General features: G+C 42.3%; 2 protein-coding genes across 7 annotated transcripts in view; one reads left to right on the forward strand and one right to left on the reverse strand.

The window, feature by feature from the left end:
* Window positions 1-6,929: 6,929 nt before the first annotated feature.
* Window positions 6,930-10,141, forward strand: dbx1a (developing brain homeobox 1a). The gene is made up of 4 exons (XM_010901160.3): window positions 6,930-7,386; window positions 7,560-7,667; window positions 9,284-9,486; window positions 9,596-10,141. The coding sequence occupies exons 1-4, from the start codon at window positions 7,020-7,022 to the stop codon at window positions 9,926-9,928; spliced, it is 1,011 nt and encodes a 336-aa protein (XP_010899462.2). The 5' UTR covers window positions 6,930-7,019; the 3' UTR covers window positions 9,929-10,141.
* A 403-nt stretch (window positions 10,142-10,544) lies between these two features.
* nav2a (neuron navigator 2a) overlaps window positions 10,545-17,641 on the reverse strand; it is a 115,946-nt gene continuing 108,849 nt past the window's right edge. For all 6 annotated transcript variants that reach the window (XM_034295709.1, XM_010901165.4, XM_034295710.1 and 3 more), the window contains 11 exons: window positions 16,760-16,913; window positions 16,117-16,294; window positions 15,693-15,883; window positions 15,282-15,459; window positions 14,605-14,840; window positions 14,202-14,356; window positions 14,035-14,106; window positions 13,647-13,843; window positions 13,236-13,354; window positions 12,816-13,016; window positions 10,545-12,699 (listed from right to left, as the gene is read on the reverse strand). In XM_034295709.1, the coding sequence (XP_034151600.1) occupies window positions 12,574-12,699; window positions 12,816-13,016; window positions 13,236-13,354; window positions 13,647-13,843; window positions 14,035-14,106; window positions 14,202-14,356; window positions 14,605-14,840; window positions 15,282-15,459; window positions 15,693-15,883; window positions 16,117-16,294; window positions 16,760-16,913 (1,807 nt within the window). In that variant the 3' untranslated portion in view covers window positions 10,545-12,573. The remainder of the gene's footprint in view (window positions 12,700-12,815; window positions 13,017-13,235; window positions 13,355-13,646; window positions 13,844-14,034; window positions 14,107-14,201; window positions 14,357-14,604; window positions 14,841-15,281; window positions 15,460-15,692; window positions 15,884-16,116; window positions 16,295-16,759; window positions 16,914-17,641) is intronic.

Raw genomic sequence — 17,641 nt, forward strand, 5'->3', positions numbered from 1 at the left:
TTATCACTCCATTTTGCAACGCCATACCATACCCTGTGAACAACACTTGATTGGAGCTTATTTCCTCCTTCAACAGGACAATGACCCAAAGCACAGCTCCAAACTATGCAATAACTATTTAGGGAAGATGCAATCAGCTGATATTCTGTCTATAATGGAGTGGCCAGCACAATCACTGGATTTCAACCATATTGAGCTGTAGTGGGAGCATCTTGACCGTATGGTATGCAAAAAGTGCTTATCAAGAAAATCCAACTTGTTGGAGGTGCTTCAGAAAGCATCAGGAGAAATTCCTTCAGATTATATCAAGAAAATGACAGCTAGAATGCCAAAGGTCTGCAAGGCTGTAATTACTTCAAATGGAGGATTATTTGACGAAAGCAATGTTTGAAAGACCAAGATCATTATTTCTAACCTAGTCAATGACTATATTGTATTTCCTATTAATTTTGCTATATTTCCTAATCAAACTCATTTCATGTATGTTTTCATGGAAAACAAGAAAAATTTTAAGCGACCCCAAACTTTTGAACGGTAGTGTATTTGAACAATTGGCTTCACAGCTGTCTCTTATCAGGCAGGTGTGTTTGTTTGCATCATTAGTGCATTCCCAACAGAGAAGTGTCAAAATATAGTCTTGATTCTAGGATTTGCATTTGAAGTTATTTGCTTGTTTCTGACAAAATGAGGGACTAAGAAGTGTAAATTCAACTCAGGCTGGCCATCATGTTATACATCAGAATAAATTAAACAGAGATATTGCCAAGACAAGGCTTGGTTAGTTAGGCTTCTACAATGGATGACCAAATAATGTTTAGCATAATTGAGGAAGAAAACAGCAAAAAACTATCCGACAGATACAGTTGTGTTCGCACACCCTGGCAGAAATTGTGAAATTCTGGCATTGATTTTGAAAATATGACAGGAACATTTATTTAAGGAAAGTGATCATATGAAGCCATTTATTATCACATAGTTGCCTTGCAAATGCCAGTCAGTACTGCTCAGAAGTGGAAAATTCAGAGATCTCTTGATACCAAGCCAAGATCAGGTAGACCAAGAAAAACTGCCAGAAGAATTGTTCGGGATACAAAGAAAAAACCACAGATAACCTCAGGAGAAAAAGCAGCTGCTCTGGAAAAAGATGGTGTGGTTGTTTCAAGGTACGATGATACTTGAACAAAAATTAGCTGCATGGTCAAATTGCCAGAAAGAAGCCTTTACTGCACCAATGGCACCAAAAAGCCCTGTTACAATATGCCCGACAACACCTTGACACGCTTCACAGCTTCTGGCACACTGTAGTTTGGAGTGACAAGACCAAAATAGAGCTTTATGGACAAAACCATAAGCGCTAGGTTTGGAGAGGGGTCACCAAGGCCTATAGTGAACAGAGTACAATCCCCACTGTGAAACATGGTGGTGGCTTACTGACGGTTTGGGTGTGTGTGAGCTCTAAAGGCATGGGGAATCTTGTGAAAATTCATGGCAAAATTAATAAATCATGTTATCAGAAAATACTGGCAGGCAATTTGCATTCTTCTGCACAAAAGCTGCACATGGGATGCTCTTGGACTTTCCAGCACGCCTCATATACAACTATTACAAAAGACTGCACGCTGTCATTGATGCTAAAGGGGGAAATACACAGTATTAAGTATTAAGGGTATACAGGGGTCAGTTCATTTTTTTCAGTTTTGTCTTTTGATTGTGCCATTCAGTTATGACCTACAGTTGAATGTGAATCCCATAAGAAATAAAATACATGTGTTTGCCTGCTCACTCATGTTTACTATACAAATGGTACATATATTACCAATTTTCCAAGGGTATGCAAACTTTTGAGCACAACTGTAAGGAACACTCTCCAGGAAGTAGGAATGGATGTGTCAACAGCTACCTTTTGGGGAAAACTACATCTACCATACTTCAGTAGCTGGACTGCAAGATAAGAAAGAAGTTAATGTAAAAGAGTAATTGCAAGACGAAAGTGTGGAGAAAAAGGAACTGGTATATTTCAACTTATCTGTGATATAAGGTGGGGAGGAGGTTTTATAAGTCCACAAACATTTTGTCAGCTCAGATACAACCAAATGTAAAAAAAAAAGTAATTGGTCAGCACTTCAACCTGCAGCAGGACAATGACCACAAAAATACTGCTAAAGCAACCAAGACCAAAATGTGGAATGTTCTTTACTGGGTAAATCAGCCAACCTGAATAAAACTTAGCATGCCTTTCACTTGCTGGAGAAATGTCACAAAACAAACAGGAACGGAATATGGCTGCAGTACAGTCCTGCAGAAGATACCCAGAGAAGATATCCAGAATCTAGTGGGAATCTGCGGGATACAGACCTCAGGCAGTCATCAAATGCAAATAATTTTCAATGAAGTACTAAATATGATGACTTACGATAATGTTGATCCAGCCAATTACATTTGGCACTCCTGAATTAGTGTTTTATGTATACCAATGTCTATAATTCCTACACGGTTCCCTGTTGATTAAATAAAAGACCCTCAAAGTAAAGCTGACAGTCTGCAATTTAATCTAAGACATTGTTTCATCTCAAATCCATTGTACTGGAGTACAGAGCCAAAACAACCAAACGTGTCACTTTCTAAACTGTGGTCTGCACTCTACATTTACATCAACTGATGTTCTTTTTTTTTTACATAATCTACATTGCTAAATGTAGATTTTGTACATTTAATCTACACTTAATTAATTTAGCATATGCTCTTAGGTAGGTAGTGCTTCCAATGTTGTACTGCCACACCCCCTGTGGGAGCTGAACCCACAGTGCTGTGGTCTTACCAAGTGAGCTGCACATCAGATAGAATACACTTTTTTCCCTTCTACACTAATTTATTTGAATAATCCCTACCTGCCTATTTCAAACCAGCTGTATCTGACTGGCTATGCTTCCTCTGAACTCCTTTGGTTTGTATTGTATTAATGAGCAATTAACTTTGCATACAAGGTCATGAACAATAGTGCTGGTTGTCAGATTATGTTAATGCCGGTGGTTGTGGTCCTTGTGAAAACAGGCAGAGGATCCTGGTGAATGGAGAAGGTTGTGGCCTTTCTCTCAGATGTGAGAATGATATTCAAACTGTACCAACATGTCCTTAAGAGGATTAGAACACCACTTGAGGTGCAGGCAGCCGAGTTCTGGTAGCATAGGAGAGCCTAAATGGGGGTAAAGATGTATTGGTTTCAGATTTCTGTTTCTTTTAGACCCATTACTAAGTAATATGGTGACAGTTTTAACAGTGTATCAATATTAAATAATTTTGAGGGAACACATATACCTATTTAAATGTTTGCTTAAATGTTAAACACAATATCATGTCTTTCCTATTTAACTAGTTTGTAATACATTTGATGGGGCAAACCCTAGGCTAACTGCAACAGACATTTCACATATATTTTGTTAACAAATGAAAGCCAATTCGATAACTGATTATGAGTAGCCTGTGTCTAGTTTGTATGCAGACCTTCACATTGTTTAGGAATGATTACAATACGAATACGAAATTATACTTAATTCAAATACACTTCAAGAATACAATGCTGAAAGATCATATCTGACAAGCATGAGGTAAATAAACTCCCTAGGGTGAAAATAAAACCTTTTCTCCCATCGTCCTCTGCTCATAGACTGGCTGCTTAGAACAGGTGCATGGAATCTCCAAACTGAGTTCTTTGTCTGAGGATATATGGCTTTACTCCATTTGGGGAGAAGGAGGGGCCCATGTTTAATACAAAGTTAATATCAATTTAATGCTTGTCACTGCTTCCCTGAGTCTTGTGGCATTGCTGGATCTTCTATGGGTTTTGTACTGCAACAGATGCTGCGTAAAGGTTAGCTTTAGCCCTCACCGGAGGGCCTATTAGTCAGTGGGGTGAATATTAGTCCACAGCTGCATTGGAGATTGTCTGAGCCGAAAGGCTACATTAAAGGTGTTAGCCTGGACATTTGATGAGTCAATTGAAATAAATAGCCGTGATTTGCAGTGAAAGTCAACAGAGGTGTGTGAGATTTTGGGGGATTATTTTCTGAACAGGTTTAAAAATACGTGGCCTTACAGTTATTCGTTGGTCACGTTCTTCCTAGAGGGCTTTTGTGTTGATAAGTACCTATTAATCTGCTGTTATGTACGGAGTAAATGCGGTTTCCCAGTTTTGTATAATGCAAGTATAATTTTGGATATGTGTCCTCTAGGATGAATTAAATGGCGTAACGCAATCTTGACAAGAAAATGCCCCAACTTAGAAAATTAAATGGGACACATCTTGTGTAATAAACGGGGCTAGATAAATGACCAGCGTCATACAGGAGAATGCTCACCAGTCAGCGCAATCTGTCCATCCGCGCGCGCTGAAAAGATGGGGAGTTCCTTTTCGTTGACGCGCCCACTTCACCAATAACTAATGTTAGAATAATAAACAGTTAACCACCTGTCGGACCCTGGACACAATACATCGGCCCAATAAAGAAGCCTTCATGCATGGGTAACATATTTACTCAGTCCATTCACTTAACGAAGCAGAAAGTGACACAAGACAATACAGTTAAGTTAATCTATTTAGTAAATTGTTTTGAGATGTGGAGGCTGTTTTAAGGACCTTAGGCCCAGGTCGTTCCATAGGCCCCTTTCCGTTTCAATGCAAAAGCAGACTGTCTTGTGTCAGTTTCATGGTGAGACAGAATGGGGGTGAGATTAAGGATGCTGTAATATTTTAGAGATGTGCTTTTAATGGCTTTAATTCAACTGGAGACAGCTGTTTTGGCTCTGTTTGGTAAAAGAAGCCAATACGTGGCAAGCTTGCAAAGCTAGTAGAAATTAGTCTCGGTGATCAAGGCTTCCTGCAAACCATCTGCTTACCAGTCACAAAAGGCGGATTTTCTGAGCAAACTAAAGAAATATAGGCTAATAAAAAAGCTTTGAAGGCCTCGTTACTTTAGTTTGACCGTGAATGGTGACGGTGTTGTGGTGGGCTGTCCGGGTGAAGAGCTTTCTTTTGGGAAACGCAGAAAGCCTAACGTACGTCTGATAAGCGTTCACTTTCTCTCAAAACGAATAATTTCACGGAGGCGTTCCGTTTTAATTAACGAATTGTGGCCACTTTAAATTCGATTACTGTAGAACCACTTAGACTATCATTACTCGAATAACATCAGGTAGACTAAATAAATTGCCTACATTAATTTCGATTACACAAAGACTTTTTAGAATACATTTCAAAGTATGTGTTTAAAATACGCGTTACGCGTTCAATACGCGTTCAATTATCAATAGGTAGCTACAGATGTAACTGCATTCCAACATTCGTTTTACGTTTCGTTAAACTTTTTTGTCCGGTAAGCAAATTATAGCCTAGCCTAACTAGATATGAACAGATTCTGTTCTATTCAAGCGCAGAATTCAGATTCTGCGCTTGAATAGAACTTGGAAAATGTCACTCTATAGCTTAATTAGCAGCTCCAATGTTCCATAATTTCATTTCGTTCGCCAATAATAAGAACAAATAATAACGTTTTGTTTTTCTGTTAATAAACAAAATAGCCATGCAGGCTTTCGTGAAAAATTGTTCGCTGAATGCGTACATGCATTTAACCTAAACTTTTTGGTTAGTAGCCCTACATTCAATTGTTTCATGCTTATGCGGAGTTAAAGACAGGGTAAGTAGACTGGACATTAAGTTAAAAAGGCTACAGTCCGGCTTTAATGTTTGTTGCATGCTAGTATTCAATGTCCGCTCATATAAATGCGTTTTAAATCGAATAACAGATGCACTTTATTCGTCTGGTTAAAACAGCAGAACAAAACCGCCTATAGAAATCATGCTTTTATTCCAGAAGAGCTTTTTGAAGGCAAATGAGAGAAAGGGAGAGAGGGGCGCCATGGCAGCTGAAGGTGACAGTTAGTTCATGGTTAACAGGATCAGCAGTTCGCGGGTAGGGCCGCACACTTCTCCTCTGCGCTGAAATGTGCAAGGGGTCTGGGTCTGGCGTACTGAATGAAGTCTTTGCAAAGCCCGTGATATTTAACACATCTGTTAAAGCGTTCGGAGAGCAGAAATCCGTTAAATACATTATTCCATGACGAGGTCCAGATTGAGTGTTAAGAATTCGATTAAACACGAAGCCAATTCACATTTTACGCCATCAACATAGGGCTATTCCTAAATGAATTCACCTTTGTAAGTAGCCTATATAGTAAACGATGTAGAATGAAACGAGGAATATACGTAAGCTCTCTTTAAAATCTTTCGTATCCTCAAATATATTATTAATAATTCACAAGTTATTCATGAATCAGACAATGAAATATGCATGCATAATATATGCATTATATTGTTTTAATACTAATTAATTGCCGTTGTAGTTGATCAGTTGTCCAGTTTTTATAGCCTAAGCAATGTGGAATTAACAGTATTCATATTTTTAATGGTCTATAAGCTACCTTTCTTTTTTTATTTATTAGTAGGACTTGTGATCTATTAAAACACAGCAGGGGTGCTGAATAAATATAGCTGCTTCTACTGGCTAAGCTCTCATTCAGAAGCCCCAAATTATGTTTGAATCTTTTAGGATAGCTTTTTAATTAGCCTACGTGCGTCTCAGCCAAACAAAACCCAATAGCACGGCCTCAGTGGAACGTGGTCAATATGCAAAATTGATGACTATGCCTCTTTTGTGGAAGAGACATTGTGTGTTCCTTGCTTATGAAGTCTAATCCAATCATAAATTGCACTCTCTGGCCAATCAGAGCACCCGGGACGGCGCTTGAAAGAGACCCATGTGGAGAACTTTGTTGAACCGCATTGTTGAGGCTGACAGGTCTGAAAAGAGCTTTGGGGGCCGTCTGCTATAAAACGCATCTCCCCAGAGTAGAGGGGCCAGAGGAGTAAAGCTAGACATTCAGACTGGAGCCTATAAGAAAAGCCACATTCCTGACGGAGTATTTCAACAGATCTTTTCGTGTTGCGTTATACTACAGAAAGGAACATGATGATCCCAAACATCATTGCGCCTCATGCGATGTACCCAGGCCTTTATCGCCCCGCCGCCGCCTTACCACTCCACCAGTCCCTGCAGAACTCGTTTCCGACCCACCCCAGCTTCCTAGTGGAGGACCTGCTGCGGATAAGCAGGCCGGCGGGGTACCACATCAGTCGGACGCCCCCCTCAGCCAGCGTGTCCCCGTCGATAACCACGACCACAATGTCATTCAGCGCCATGCCACAAGAGCGTATTGTCTCTCCAACCATAACGCGAGAATCGTGCTCACCTAAAACGTCAATGCCGAACAGTAAAGACCCAACATATCTGAAGTTTGGAGTCAGCGCAATTCTTGCACCATCAACTAAGACCGGTAAGTAGGCCTTTTAAGTGGATGATTTTGGAGGACGTAAGCGTCAAATCAGCAATAGCTGGTGTGACAACAGTTTATTTTTTGAGGTAATACGAACAGTGTCTCCGCAATTATGGTATATAGGAAATGCATACCTTGATTGTGTTTTTTGAAATGTTATTTTTCTCCAACAGCATCGTTGCCACCTGCCATCCACCACAGCATGCATCCCAAGGCATTTTCTCTCCCCTACTTCGATGGATCATTCCACCCCGCCTTCTTCCGGTCTACGTATTTCCCAGGTAAGGAACATTTAATCATGCACTTTATAAACAGCTTACTCCTCATCCGCGGCAATTGTCGGACCTTGTCATATCATGTCTTTTGTAACTACACTTTTCATATTAAATAGAGCGTTCTCTGTTTTCGGCAGAGGTCTGGAAGTTGTGCCGTTTGCACTTGGGCACGTGTGCATGCATATAAGTATTATTACAAAAAAAACGCTTTTCAGTGTTCATAGTGGGTGTGGTGGGGTAGGATGTATTCCATTGGCAAAGACTTCTCTGCTTGCGGCTGAGCTCACTGGTCGCTAACACCGCACTTTGTCCCCAACTGCTAATTAACCAATTATCCGGAATCGTCACGGTTTAATTTCGAGGCGGCTGGGGTCGGTCTCGTCCCACCACCCCCTCCTGCATACAGGGCATTTTTTGGCGTCTACTCCACACGGTCCCGCGTTTTCCCACAGGACAGGGGCACTAGGCCACTGACTGCCAACAATGCTTTCAGCACCATTACCAATTTGGTCAGCTCCCACCGGGACAAGCCACCCACGCACCCCAGAGAGTGACTTCTACCAGGGGGGCAAGAGGCGGCGACCAGTCATGCACTAATTTCCCCATTAGGCGCCATTCACAGCTCTCAATATTCTCACAAGACAGCATAGCACGTTGTTGTCCCTGACTGTAGGAAGTGAAACCTGGGGTTGTGCCGATGGAGGGTTATTTGAAATTACACTGTAGGGTAATTTAGACTAACATTTGCAAGCAACAAAATGTGCATATCAAGAATGGCTCAGAAATAGTTATCTAATTTAAATACAATGAAAACATTGCAAGTTGAAACAAATGTATTCTTCATAGGTTTACGATGTTCCTGACCTGAAAAACCAACCATGCCCTAAACGTCTCCATTGTCCGCTTAGTTCTTAAACCCTAGGGCCAATCAACAGGCGAGATAAAGAATAATCTCTTAGAAAAGTCTATAAAGTCGCTAGTCCGTGCTTTCATTCAGACAAACCATAATGGAGTTGGAGTCCTTTCATTGGCTTCGTTGAATACCTTCACAAAACAGCTCGAACGCCTTGAATAGCTTTTCGTGTTCATTTAATGAAAATGATTTGAGGGCAGAAAAAAATGCACCGAGGGCCTCTCGGCATCAGTATTCAGGTATGCAGTGGTGTTTAGTTTGAAAGTGTAAATCTCCCTTTGTTGCGATAATATATGGCCTTCGCCGCCTGTCCAGAGTCTTTTCTGCGTTAGTTCATTACTACACAATTACCGTTCACGGTTTATTAACTCCTCTATCCGCCCTCGCGGGGTTCCTTAAAGGATACGCTGCCTCTTTACCATACCAATGCGGCTGGGGACCGGCCAATGTGCTAATTAGTCACCTCGTGCCATTTCACTCAAAACGGAGACGTATTCCGCGGCCAAAAAAGGGGAAAGCATATTCAAACATAAAAGATGTAGAAGTTTGTACACAAGAGTAAAAAACATTGTCTACTTGGCTAGGAAATAGCCTTCCAGGGGGACCCACGTTAACGTCTCTTTTAAGCCTGTTGCTACGTTTTGGCATAGTGTTATGAATGAACAGTCGTTATTTGTTCAATTAAAGTTCCCCCTCTTCTTTTCAATAGCATCTTCATCGGTCGTGCCCATACCCGGGACCTTCTCTTGGCCTCTGGCAAACAGGGGAAAGCCGAGGAGAGGGATGCTCAGAAGAGCAGTGTTCTCTGACGTACAGCGCAAAGCTCTGGAGAAGATGTTCCAGAAACAGAAATACATTAGCAAACCAGACAGAAAGAAGCTGGCCTCAAAGCTTGGCCTCAAAGACTCACAGGTAAATAATAAACTTACATTTGCAAAGCAAGTACCCCTTGTCTTTATGAAAATAAAATCGACTTTAATAAACGGACTGTTAAGTAACTGGTTTCCATCCTCTTCACTAGGTTAAAATCTGGTTCCAGAACCGCAGAATGAAGTGGAGGAACTCGAAAGAGAGGGAACTACTGTCCTCCGGAGGCTGTCGCGAGCAGACCCTGCCCACCAAAACGAATCCACACCCAGACCTCAGCGACGTCGGCAAGAAGTCTTCCGCTGAGGAAGAGGACGAGATGGAAGATGACCCATTCGGCGTTAGAGGCGCGACTGGCCTTTGCCATTCACCCACCGCTGTGCGCGAGCTATCCAACAGCGGCGGTTCTAACCTATCGTCACCGTCTTTCTCCAGCAAGCACTCGGACTTTTCAGAATCAGACGGAGAAGAGATAACAGTTTCTTAATTTATTTATAAAAACTCAAATATATAATGTTTATGAAAGACTGACTTGATTACCACAGACTTACTGTATGTGACCAGGTTTGCAAGAGGCTGTATCCTTTAATTTAGACCCAACTACTAAGAATACACGTGTTTCCTACAAATACCACCATTTTGCCAAAACAATGGTCAAATCTATTTACATACTGGACTGCCTTTTAACAATATCTGGAGGGTTTATTTTATAGGGTATACTTCTTAGAAATGATTTGCTGTTTTGCACAGCTCTTTCAATTGTACAGTATTATGTACAACTATTTGTATGGACATTTTACTCCAAGAATATTTAGTTTCCTGGACAACCTATAGAGTTTTTATTGGACAGTGTAGACATTTCGTGCATAATTTATACGGATTTTTTATTTCATCATATTGTGTGTGTATATATGTGCTATATGTGTGTAACATTTCACTATGTTTTGTACAAATACCAAATAAAATGTAAAAGTCACTCAGTCTAATATAGGTTAAAGAATTGACGCTTAACAAAAACAAAACATGAAATATACATATATTCATGCTAAAGTAATGGTAGTAAAGAGATATACTTGATACAAAGGTCACATTGCATTCAATAATAAATAATCATTATTTTTATTGAATCACAAATAACTTAAGACTAGTACAGTGATATTCAATATCTGTTCTCCAAGCTCTGGAGAAGATATTGATAACAAATTCCACACACCTGCTCTGATGCAAAAACGACTGTACACAAAATACTCATTTTCAAGTAGTTACAAATTGGTTAGAAAAGTCATCAAAATGTTGCAAGGTAATCAAGTATTTACACTGTTATTTTAAATAGAAAAAATGTACATAGTAAAGAAGCCTACACATTCATTGAGTTTTTAATCTGAATTCAACAGCAACCATACATTTTCAACATCCAAACTTTTCAAAGCAAGCAGGCTTTTCTAGTTGACAAACAGGCTGACATACACACACACACACACACACACACACACACGCACATATGTATATGTGTGTGTATCAATGTTTTGTGCTTGCATTTAATAAGATAAAAGACCCTCTCCAAATGTACAGACAAATGAACAAAAAGACATGGGATACAAGCTCCCCAAAAAGGATTCACAAAATCTGTTCACTTGCTATACATCTCTTGGCAGTGCTGACAACCTTACAAGAACTGACCTTATAAGGCTTGGCTTCCATTTTGAGCTCAAAATGAATGTTGCATAGGATTGATGACACTCAAACATTGAAAGACAGTGGAAGCGAGGCTGGAAATAAAGAACCTAGGATCAAAAAACATCCGCTCCAAGGATGCAGGTTAGGAGCAAGAGGAACATAAAACACATTTCTGAAGCTAAGGAGAAACCATTCAGTTTAGACCTGAAGCCATAATCATTCTAAATATTTAACTTCTCTCATTTCAGTACTTTCTCATTTGCACCTTTCAACATTATCTCAAGTAAAATTACTATAAACAAAGCAGCATAAAAACATTTTCACATATTCACTCATCATGTTGTCACAACAATAATTATTATTTCACCTCACATAACTGAAAAAGGCTACAGGAATGGTGTAGGAGCAAAGGGCTGTGATAGAAAGATAATGAGGTTGAGGTATAGAGAATAAAATGATTCCATGATAATATTTCCCCCGTATTTATAACACATTCGTAACAAAATGTCATTCACTTTGAGTACCAACCGAATGTATATTTTACCATCTCACAGGGTGCCTTTAGTACATTATTTCAGAGCAAGTTATAGTCTGCATTAAAGAGTATTAAAAATACACAAAGCTCAAGTCCCCCTTCCTATTCAAGCCCTCTAATAGCTCATAATAACCTCTTGATAACATGGCATCAGTGTTTCATATGACGATAGTCAACACTGCTATCAAAGTAGGGCCCAGTAAGTTTACAGCCAAAAAGACAAAATAAAAAAGTAGCTAATGCACATTGTCTGATAGAAAAAAAGTAAGGCATCCTTTTTTTGAAGTTCGGTCCAGCACCAAAGTAGAGACTTTCGTCTGGAGTGGAAGCTTGTGCTACGGCAACATGTTTGGGATAAAATGCAGGGGCAGGTGATTTGTGATGTTTGATTGTGTGTGTGGCAGGTAGGCATAAGATGGCTTTAGGAACCAGTGAATAAGGTCTCTGTGGAGGTGAAGATGAGACCTCCAGCACCATGCTTCATAGTAGAGGGCCTGTAGCTCCATCTGTAGCCCAGTTCGGAGCACTACAGCCAGGTAAGGGCTTTGAGGTTCCGGGCCTACTGAGGCGATGGGTTTGGCCCAAAGAAGCAGTCTCTCTATTGAGGCCATGGAACAGATGAAGATTATGTTCCATCCACAGTGTCAAATTCTGGTTAATGCCAGTTGTCTAAATGGGACGTGAGGTCTTGCCATTGGCCATGATGGTGCAAAACAGTTCACAGCATTTTTCCTTCTGTTGTTCTTACGTCGTTTTGGGTGACCTGCACCCAAACGTTCTTGACATGACAATTTAAGTGGCATGATTTTTGTGGCATAAGCTTAAAAAACACATTCAAAAGACATTTTGTATTGACTGAACATAACAGAGTTACCTAAAGGCATTTTTTGTTTTTTTGGGGGGGGACTTTGTGGGTCAGATCACAACGTAGACTCCAGTGATGAGTCCAGGATGTCGTCCTGATGACTGTTGCTATTGGAGTCACTGTCATAACTCTGCGGGCTGGAGGAAGTGGCTGCTTCCTTTAGCCTCATTAGCATATTCATCTGAGGGAAGAAATGTAAGGGGATCGAAGCTGAGCATTTCTGTGAATTAGCAGGCATTTTCAGATGGATCATCAGTGACTGATTGTGTGTGTTTGTGTGTGCGCGCGTTCTCTCACCAGTGGGTCTGCATCGCTGTCACTCTGAGGCGGTTCCTTCCGAACACCCTCCCTGGGGGTGGAGAAACCGTCAAAGCCCACGTCTTCTGGGCGGAGCTGCAGCAGTGGGGGCCAATCAGCAGGTGCGGATGTGGCTGACCAGGGGTAGCTGTCAATCACCCAGCGGGCCGGGTCCTCCCACGCAGCCCTTCGGCCATAAAGCTATGGAAATGGATGCGGATGGAAGGGGGGTTGGGCGGGGTTAATGGGAATAATTGTCGCTATCAACATAAGGAATTATAATATAACACTCACAAAAACAAAAGTGCACATGTGCATATTGGCTGTGCCCAATGCAGATTGAGCGTAATTGCGTGTGCCAGTGGGAATGTTGCACTCGTCTGTGTGTGTGTGCTGCATGTCTGTATGTCACTAGCCAACCTGCAGTCCTTCTCTGATGGCCTCCAACATGTAGGGGATGACAGAGTAGTTCCAGAGGTCAGTGAACCACACCCTGGCCCCAGCCACGTCCATGGGACACGACAGGAAGAGGCGCGGCCCTGAAGAGGAAGAGGTCGGATTCAAGTGCCACCCTCGGTAACCCAGACAGTTCGTTTAACCCCTGTGGCTAGTTGAGACTGTCTGTAATGCATAAACTTAAGAATACTGTGATGCGAAAATTAATACAAAGTGCTGTGAAAAAAATTTTACTGTTCAAAAGTAGTTTTGTTATTTATCTTGAAAATGATGTCATCTGATATGTTCACTGTTTGTCAAATAGCCAGATACCGTAGTGGATGATGCGGATACTGTAGATAATGATGCTGATAACATAGCGGATGTTGTACCCACCAATGGTGACGTCAGACGAGCTATGCGCCTCTAGGAAGCAGTTGAGGTGATGCCAGACGCGCGGCACCCAGTCGATGATCTTGACCAGCTCTAGGTTGCGCGTGCGGCTGCCGATCTCCGTGTCGATCAGCTTCCTCCTCAGGAATCGACCCAGGAAGCCCTTCACCGGCTCCATGTGATTGGCGCACAGCACCCACCTGATCACAAATGCAAATGAGGAGGCGGCGGCAGCAACAGGTTAACTAACCATTTATCTAAGCCAATAAAGACACTCAATCGTCCATTCTGAAGCGGAAGAGTCAACAGTCACACAAGGTGCGCTTTTAAAATATATTTTTTAAAAACATTAGTCTTTTAACTCAAATCGCACGTTATTGAGGTAGCTCACCTGAAGTTGTGGTGGAGTTGGAGGTTGGGGGCTGAAGATGTGGCCTGACTCATCGTGCCGATGATATACGGGCTGGAGACAAAGAACCCACACACAGAAAATAAACACATTTAGTGTCTGTGTGTGTATTTGTGAGTGAGCACATATTCACACTAGTCTTCACACACCAGCTTTGGTATTTGCAGTTGAACACTCCATTGAAGATCTCTCCCAAAGACGAGATGTGGTGCAGGTTATCCAGGATGACCACTAGGGGGTGCTCTGCCTCTGCTCTCTCCTTGGTGCACTGCTCTGCCAGGCCTGACAGATACTGGCGCAACTCCTGGAGAGCCAGAGAGAAAGGGAGAGTTGGACAGAAGGAGAGACAGGGCAGAGAGAGCAAGAGATAAACAGAGAGATTGAGGGGAAGAAAGCAAGAGGGAGAGTGGTAGAGAGAAAATACCAGAGGAGGGTTCAGTCTACAGTATTTATTTTATTACTGCCTCCACATCCTCATAAAACCGAAAAAAAGCCACGCAGCACAGTCTCGACAGCGCTTTCCTCTAGCTGCGGTACTTTTCGAGGATGTACCTTGCTGGACTTGTGGTCCACGTTAAAGGTGACGATGGAGTTAGGGGTCAGGGGTCGGCCCTCTTGCAGCAGCAGGTGCCGGGCAAGCCGATTGGCCAGGTGTGTCTTGCCGGTGCCACTGGGGCCAGACAAAATGAGGCGCCGGTGCTCCCTCAGTAGAGAGACGTAGCGTTGCATCATGGGCTTTGGGATCAGTGTGTCAAACACCAGGCTGTCCACGCTGTCACTGCTCACACCTGGGGGGGGTTCGGGGGCAAAACGATTGTGGTAGACTTTAGATCACTGTCAACATGTAAGCTTAATTTTGTTGTAAGCTTAAAGTGTGGCAACTTGTCTCTTAAATATATTGTTGAAATTGTTTGTCAAATAGCTTTTGAATTATAGGCATTTATTTAATATACTTAAAAAAATATATATTCCCAATTTCGTGATAAACCAATTTGTGATAAAGACTCTGCTTCACCGCTTTGTAGCAGCTCCCAGCAGGTCAAGATGTGCTGGTTCTTATCATGATGCTTGATTCATTAGGAAGTCTACACTGGAATCCTTGCACACTGCTTATAGCTGAATGGCCATTTCGAACCGAAACAACTCACAACCTTCGGCCTGCTTGCATTGTTTTTGAAATGCTGTCAAGCGACCCGTCCACAGTGAGAGAAACACACCCACACACACACCTTTGAGCCTGATATTGATGGTGTCACTGTCTCCGACCAAGTAGCCACAGGGTAGAAGCTCTGGCGTGTGAGCGGCGCTGGCGTTGCTATGGCGATGAACATCTCCGATACTGTAGCCTTCCACACTGTCACAGGTCAGTCCCAGCTGGCTCACTGGGTCCACATGTGTGATGTACTCCTGAAGAGGTCAGACAGTAAAGCTCGATGGGTTAAGTGCTGATTAGGTGCTTCCAATAGGTGAAAAGAATCCATAGGAAATATGGGATATCTAACATACAATATATTTTAAAGTAGAGGACCCATTCACTCAGCAAAACAGCCAAGAAGTGACAACAAAAGAAAAAGATTTCTTTTGAAATAGGAAAGATTAAAGAAATGAAACCTTTATAAATGAAAACTCAAGATGTTTACCTTGAAGAGACGGCGGACCACCCCATCCAGGACGACCCACTTGGTTTTACCGCTCACACCGATGCAGCCAATCAGGAAGTGGCAAGGCCTGACCTCCGGGGAGAGGTCCTCCTGCAGACTGACCACTATCTTCACGTGCCGTCCATCTTTTCTCATCCCGCCATCGCCCACAGTATCATCCAAAAGCATGTCTGAGATGGGGAGAGAGAGCAGTAGAGAGTAAAGTGAAACCAATCTAGCAAAGACGCATAGTTAAAAAAGCTGCCGGAAAACATCTGGTTTTGAGGGAAATCGGCTGTGGAGATGACTCTCTGGGGTTTCATGAACCCCCGCAACATCACAGTTAGGTATATTCCATTACGGAAGGAAAACATACTAGCGACACAAGACCAGGTAGATAGCATACAAAACAAGCTGTTCTTACCAAGGCTGGTAGACTCAGTAATGTTGATGCTGTGTTGAGACAGCCCAGGTCCTGAGGCTGGGGTGTGAGTGTGGCGAGGGGGGGAGGAGGACATGGAGGTCTGGGAAGGGGCTCTGGTGCTCCCCGCGCTCTCCAGCTTCAGGCGGTCATTCTCGGCCTTCAGCTTCTCAATCTCCCCCTGGTTGTAAGAACATGAAAGAAAATGCAACAGCCGGTCAGCAAAAACTATAAGTGTTTGTGTGTATATATGCATGTGTACTATATGTGTACTATCTGTGTGTTTGTGTGTATATATGCATGTGTGCTATATGTGTACTATCTGTGTGTTTGTGTGTATATATGCATGTGTGCTATATGTGTACTATCTGTGTGTTTGTGTGTATATATGCATGTGTGCTATTTGTGTACTATCTGTGTTTGTGTGTATATATGCATGTGTGCTATATGTGTACTATCTGTGTGTTTGTGTGTATATATGCATGTGTGCTATATGTGTACTATCTGTGTGTTTGTGTGTATATATGCATGTGTGCTATATGTGTGCTATCTGTGTGTTTGTGTGTATATATGCATGTGTGCTATATGTGTACTATCTGTGTGTTTGTGTGTATATATGCATGTGTGCTATATGTGTATATGTTACCTGCATTCGGTTCATGGCCTCTCTAAGCTGGTCAAGTTGATGGGCGGAGCTTAGAGCCTCGAGCCGGATGTCTGTCAGCTTCATCTCTTTCTCCCGAAGCTCACTGCGGAGCTGCATCACAGTCTCCGCCTCGCCATCCAGACAGTCCGACAGCCTACACACAAGAAAACAGTGGGATGCTGGAATTTAATTCTGGTCTCTGTGGTGGGGAGCTCTAAGTGAATGTATTTTTTACTCTAAACCTAACAAAAAAAAGTATATTTGCCTTTTTCAAAATTAGTACAGGTAAAACGTTGCCATTGATGGCATTCCCCTGATTAAACCAACACTTTATGATACAAACAGCCATAACATTAAGACCACCTGCCTAATATTGTGTAGGTCCCCCTTTTGTCGCCAAAACCATTCCTGAACCATTTTTGCTTTGTGGCAGGGCACATTATCCTGCTGAAAGAGGCCAATGCCATCAGGGAATACCGTTGCCATGAAAGGGTGCACATGGTCTGCAACAATGCTTAGATAGATGGTACACGTCAAAGTAACATACACATGAATGACAGGACCCAAGGTTTCCCAGCGGAACATTGCCCAAAGCATCACACTGCCTCCGCCAGCTTGCATTCTTCTCATAGTGCATCCTCGTGCCATGTGTTCTCCAGGTAAGCAACACACATGCACCCGGCCATCCATGTGATGTAAAAGAAAACATGATTTATCAGACCAGGCCACCTTCTTCCATTGCTCCATGGTCCAGTTCTGATGCTCACGTGCCCATTGTAGGCAGCATGGGCAACCTGACTGATCTGCGGCTACGCAGTCCCATACGCAAACAAACTGCGTTGCACTGTGTGTTCTGACACCTTTCTGTCAGTACCAGCATTC

The sequence above is a fragment of the Esox lucius genome, chromosome 2 (assembly GCF_011004845.1).
Source record: "Esox lucius isolate fEsoLuc1 chromosome 2, fEsoLuc1.pri, whole genome shotgun sequence".
Classification (NCBI taxonomy): Eukaryota; Metazoa; Chordata; class Actinopteri; order Esociformes; family Esocidae; genus Esox; species Esox lucius.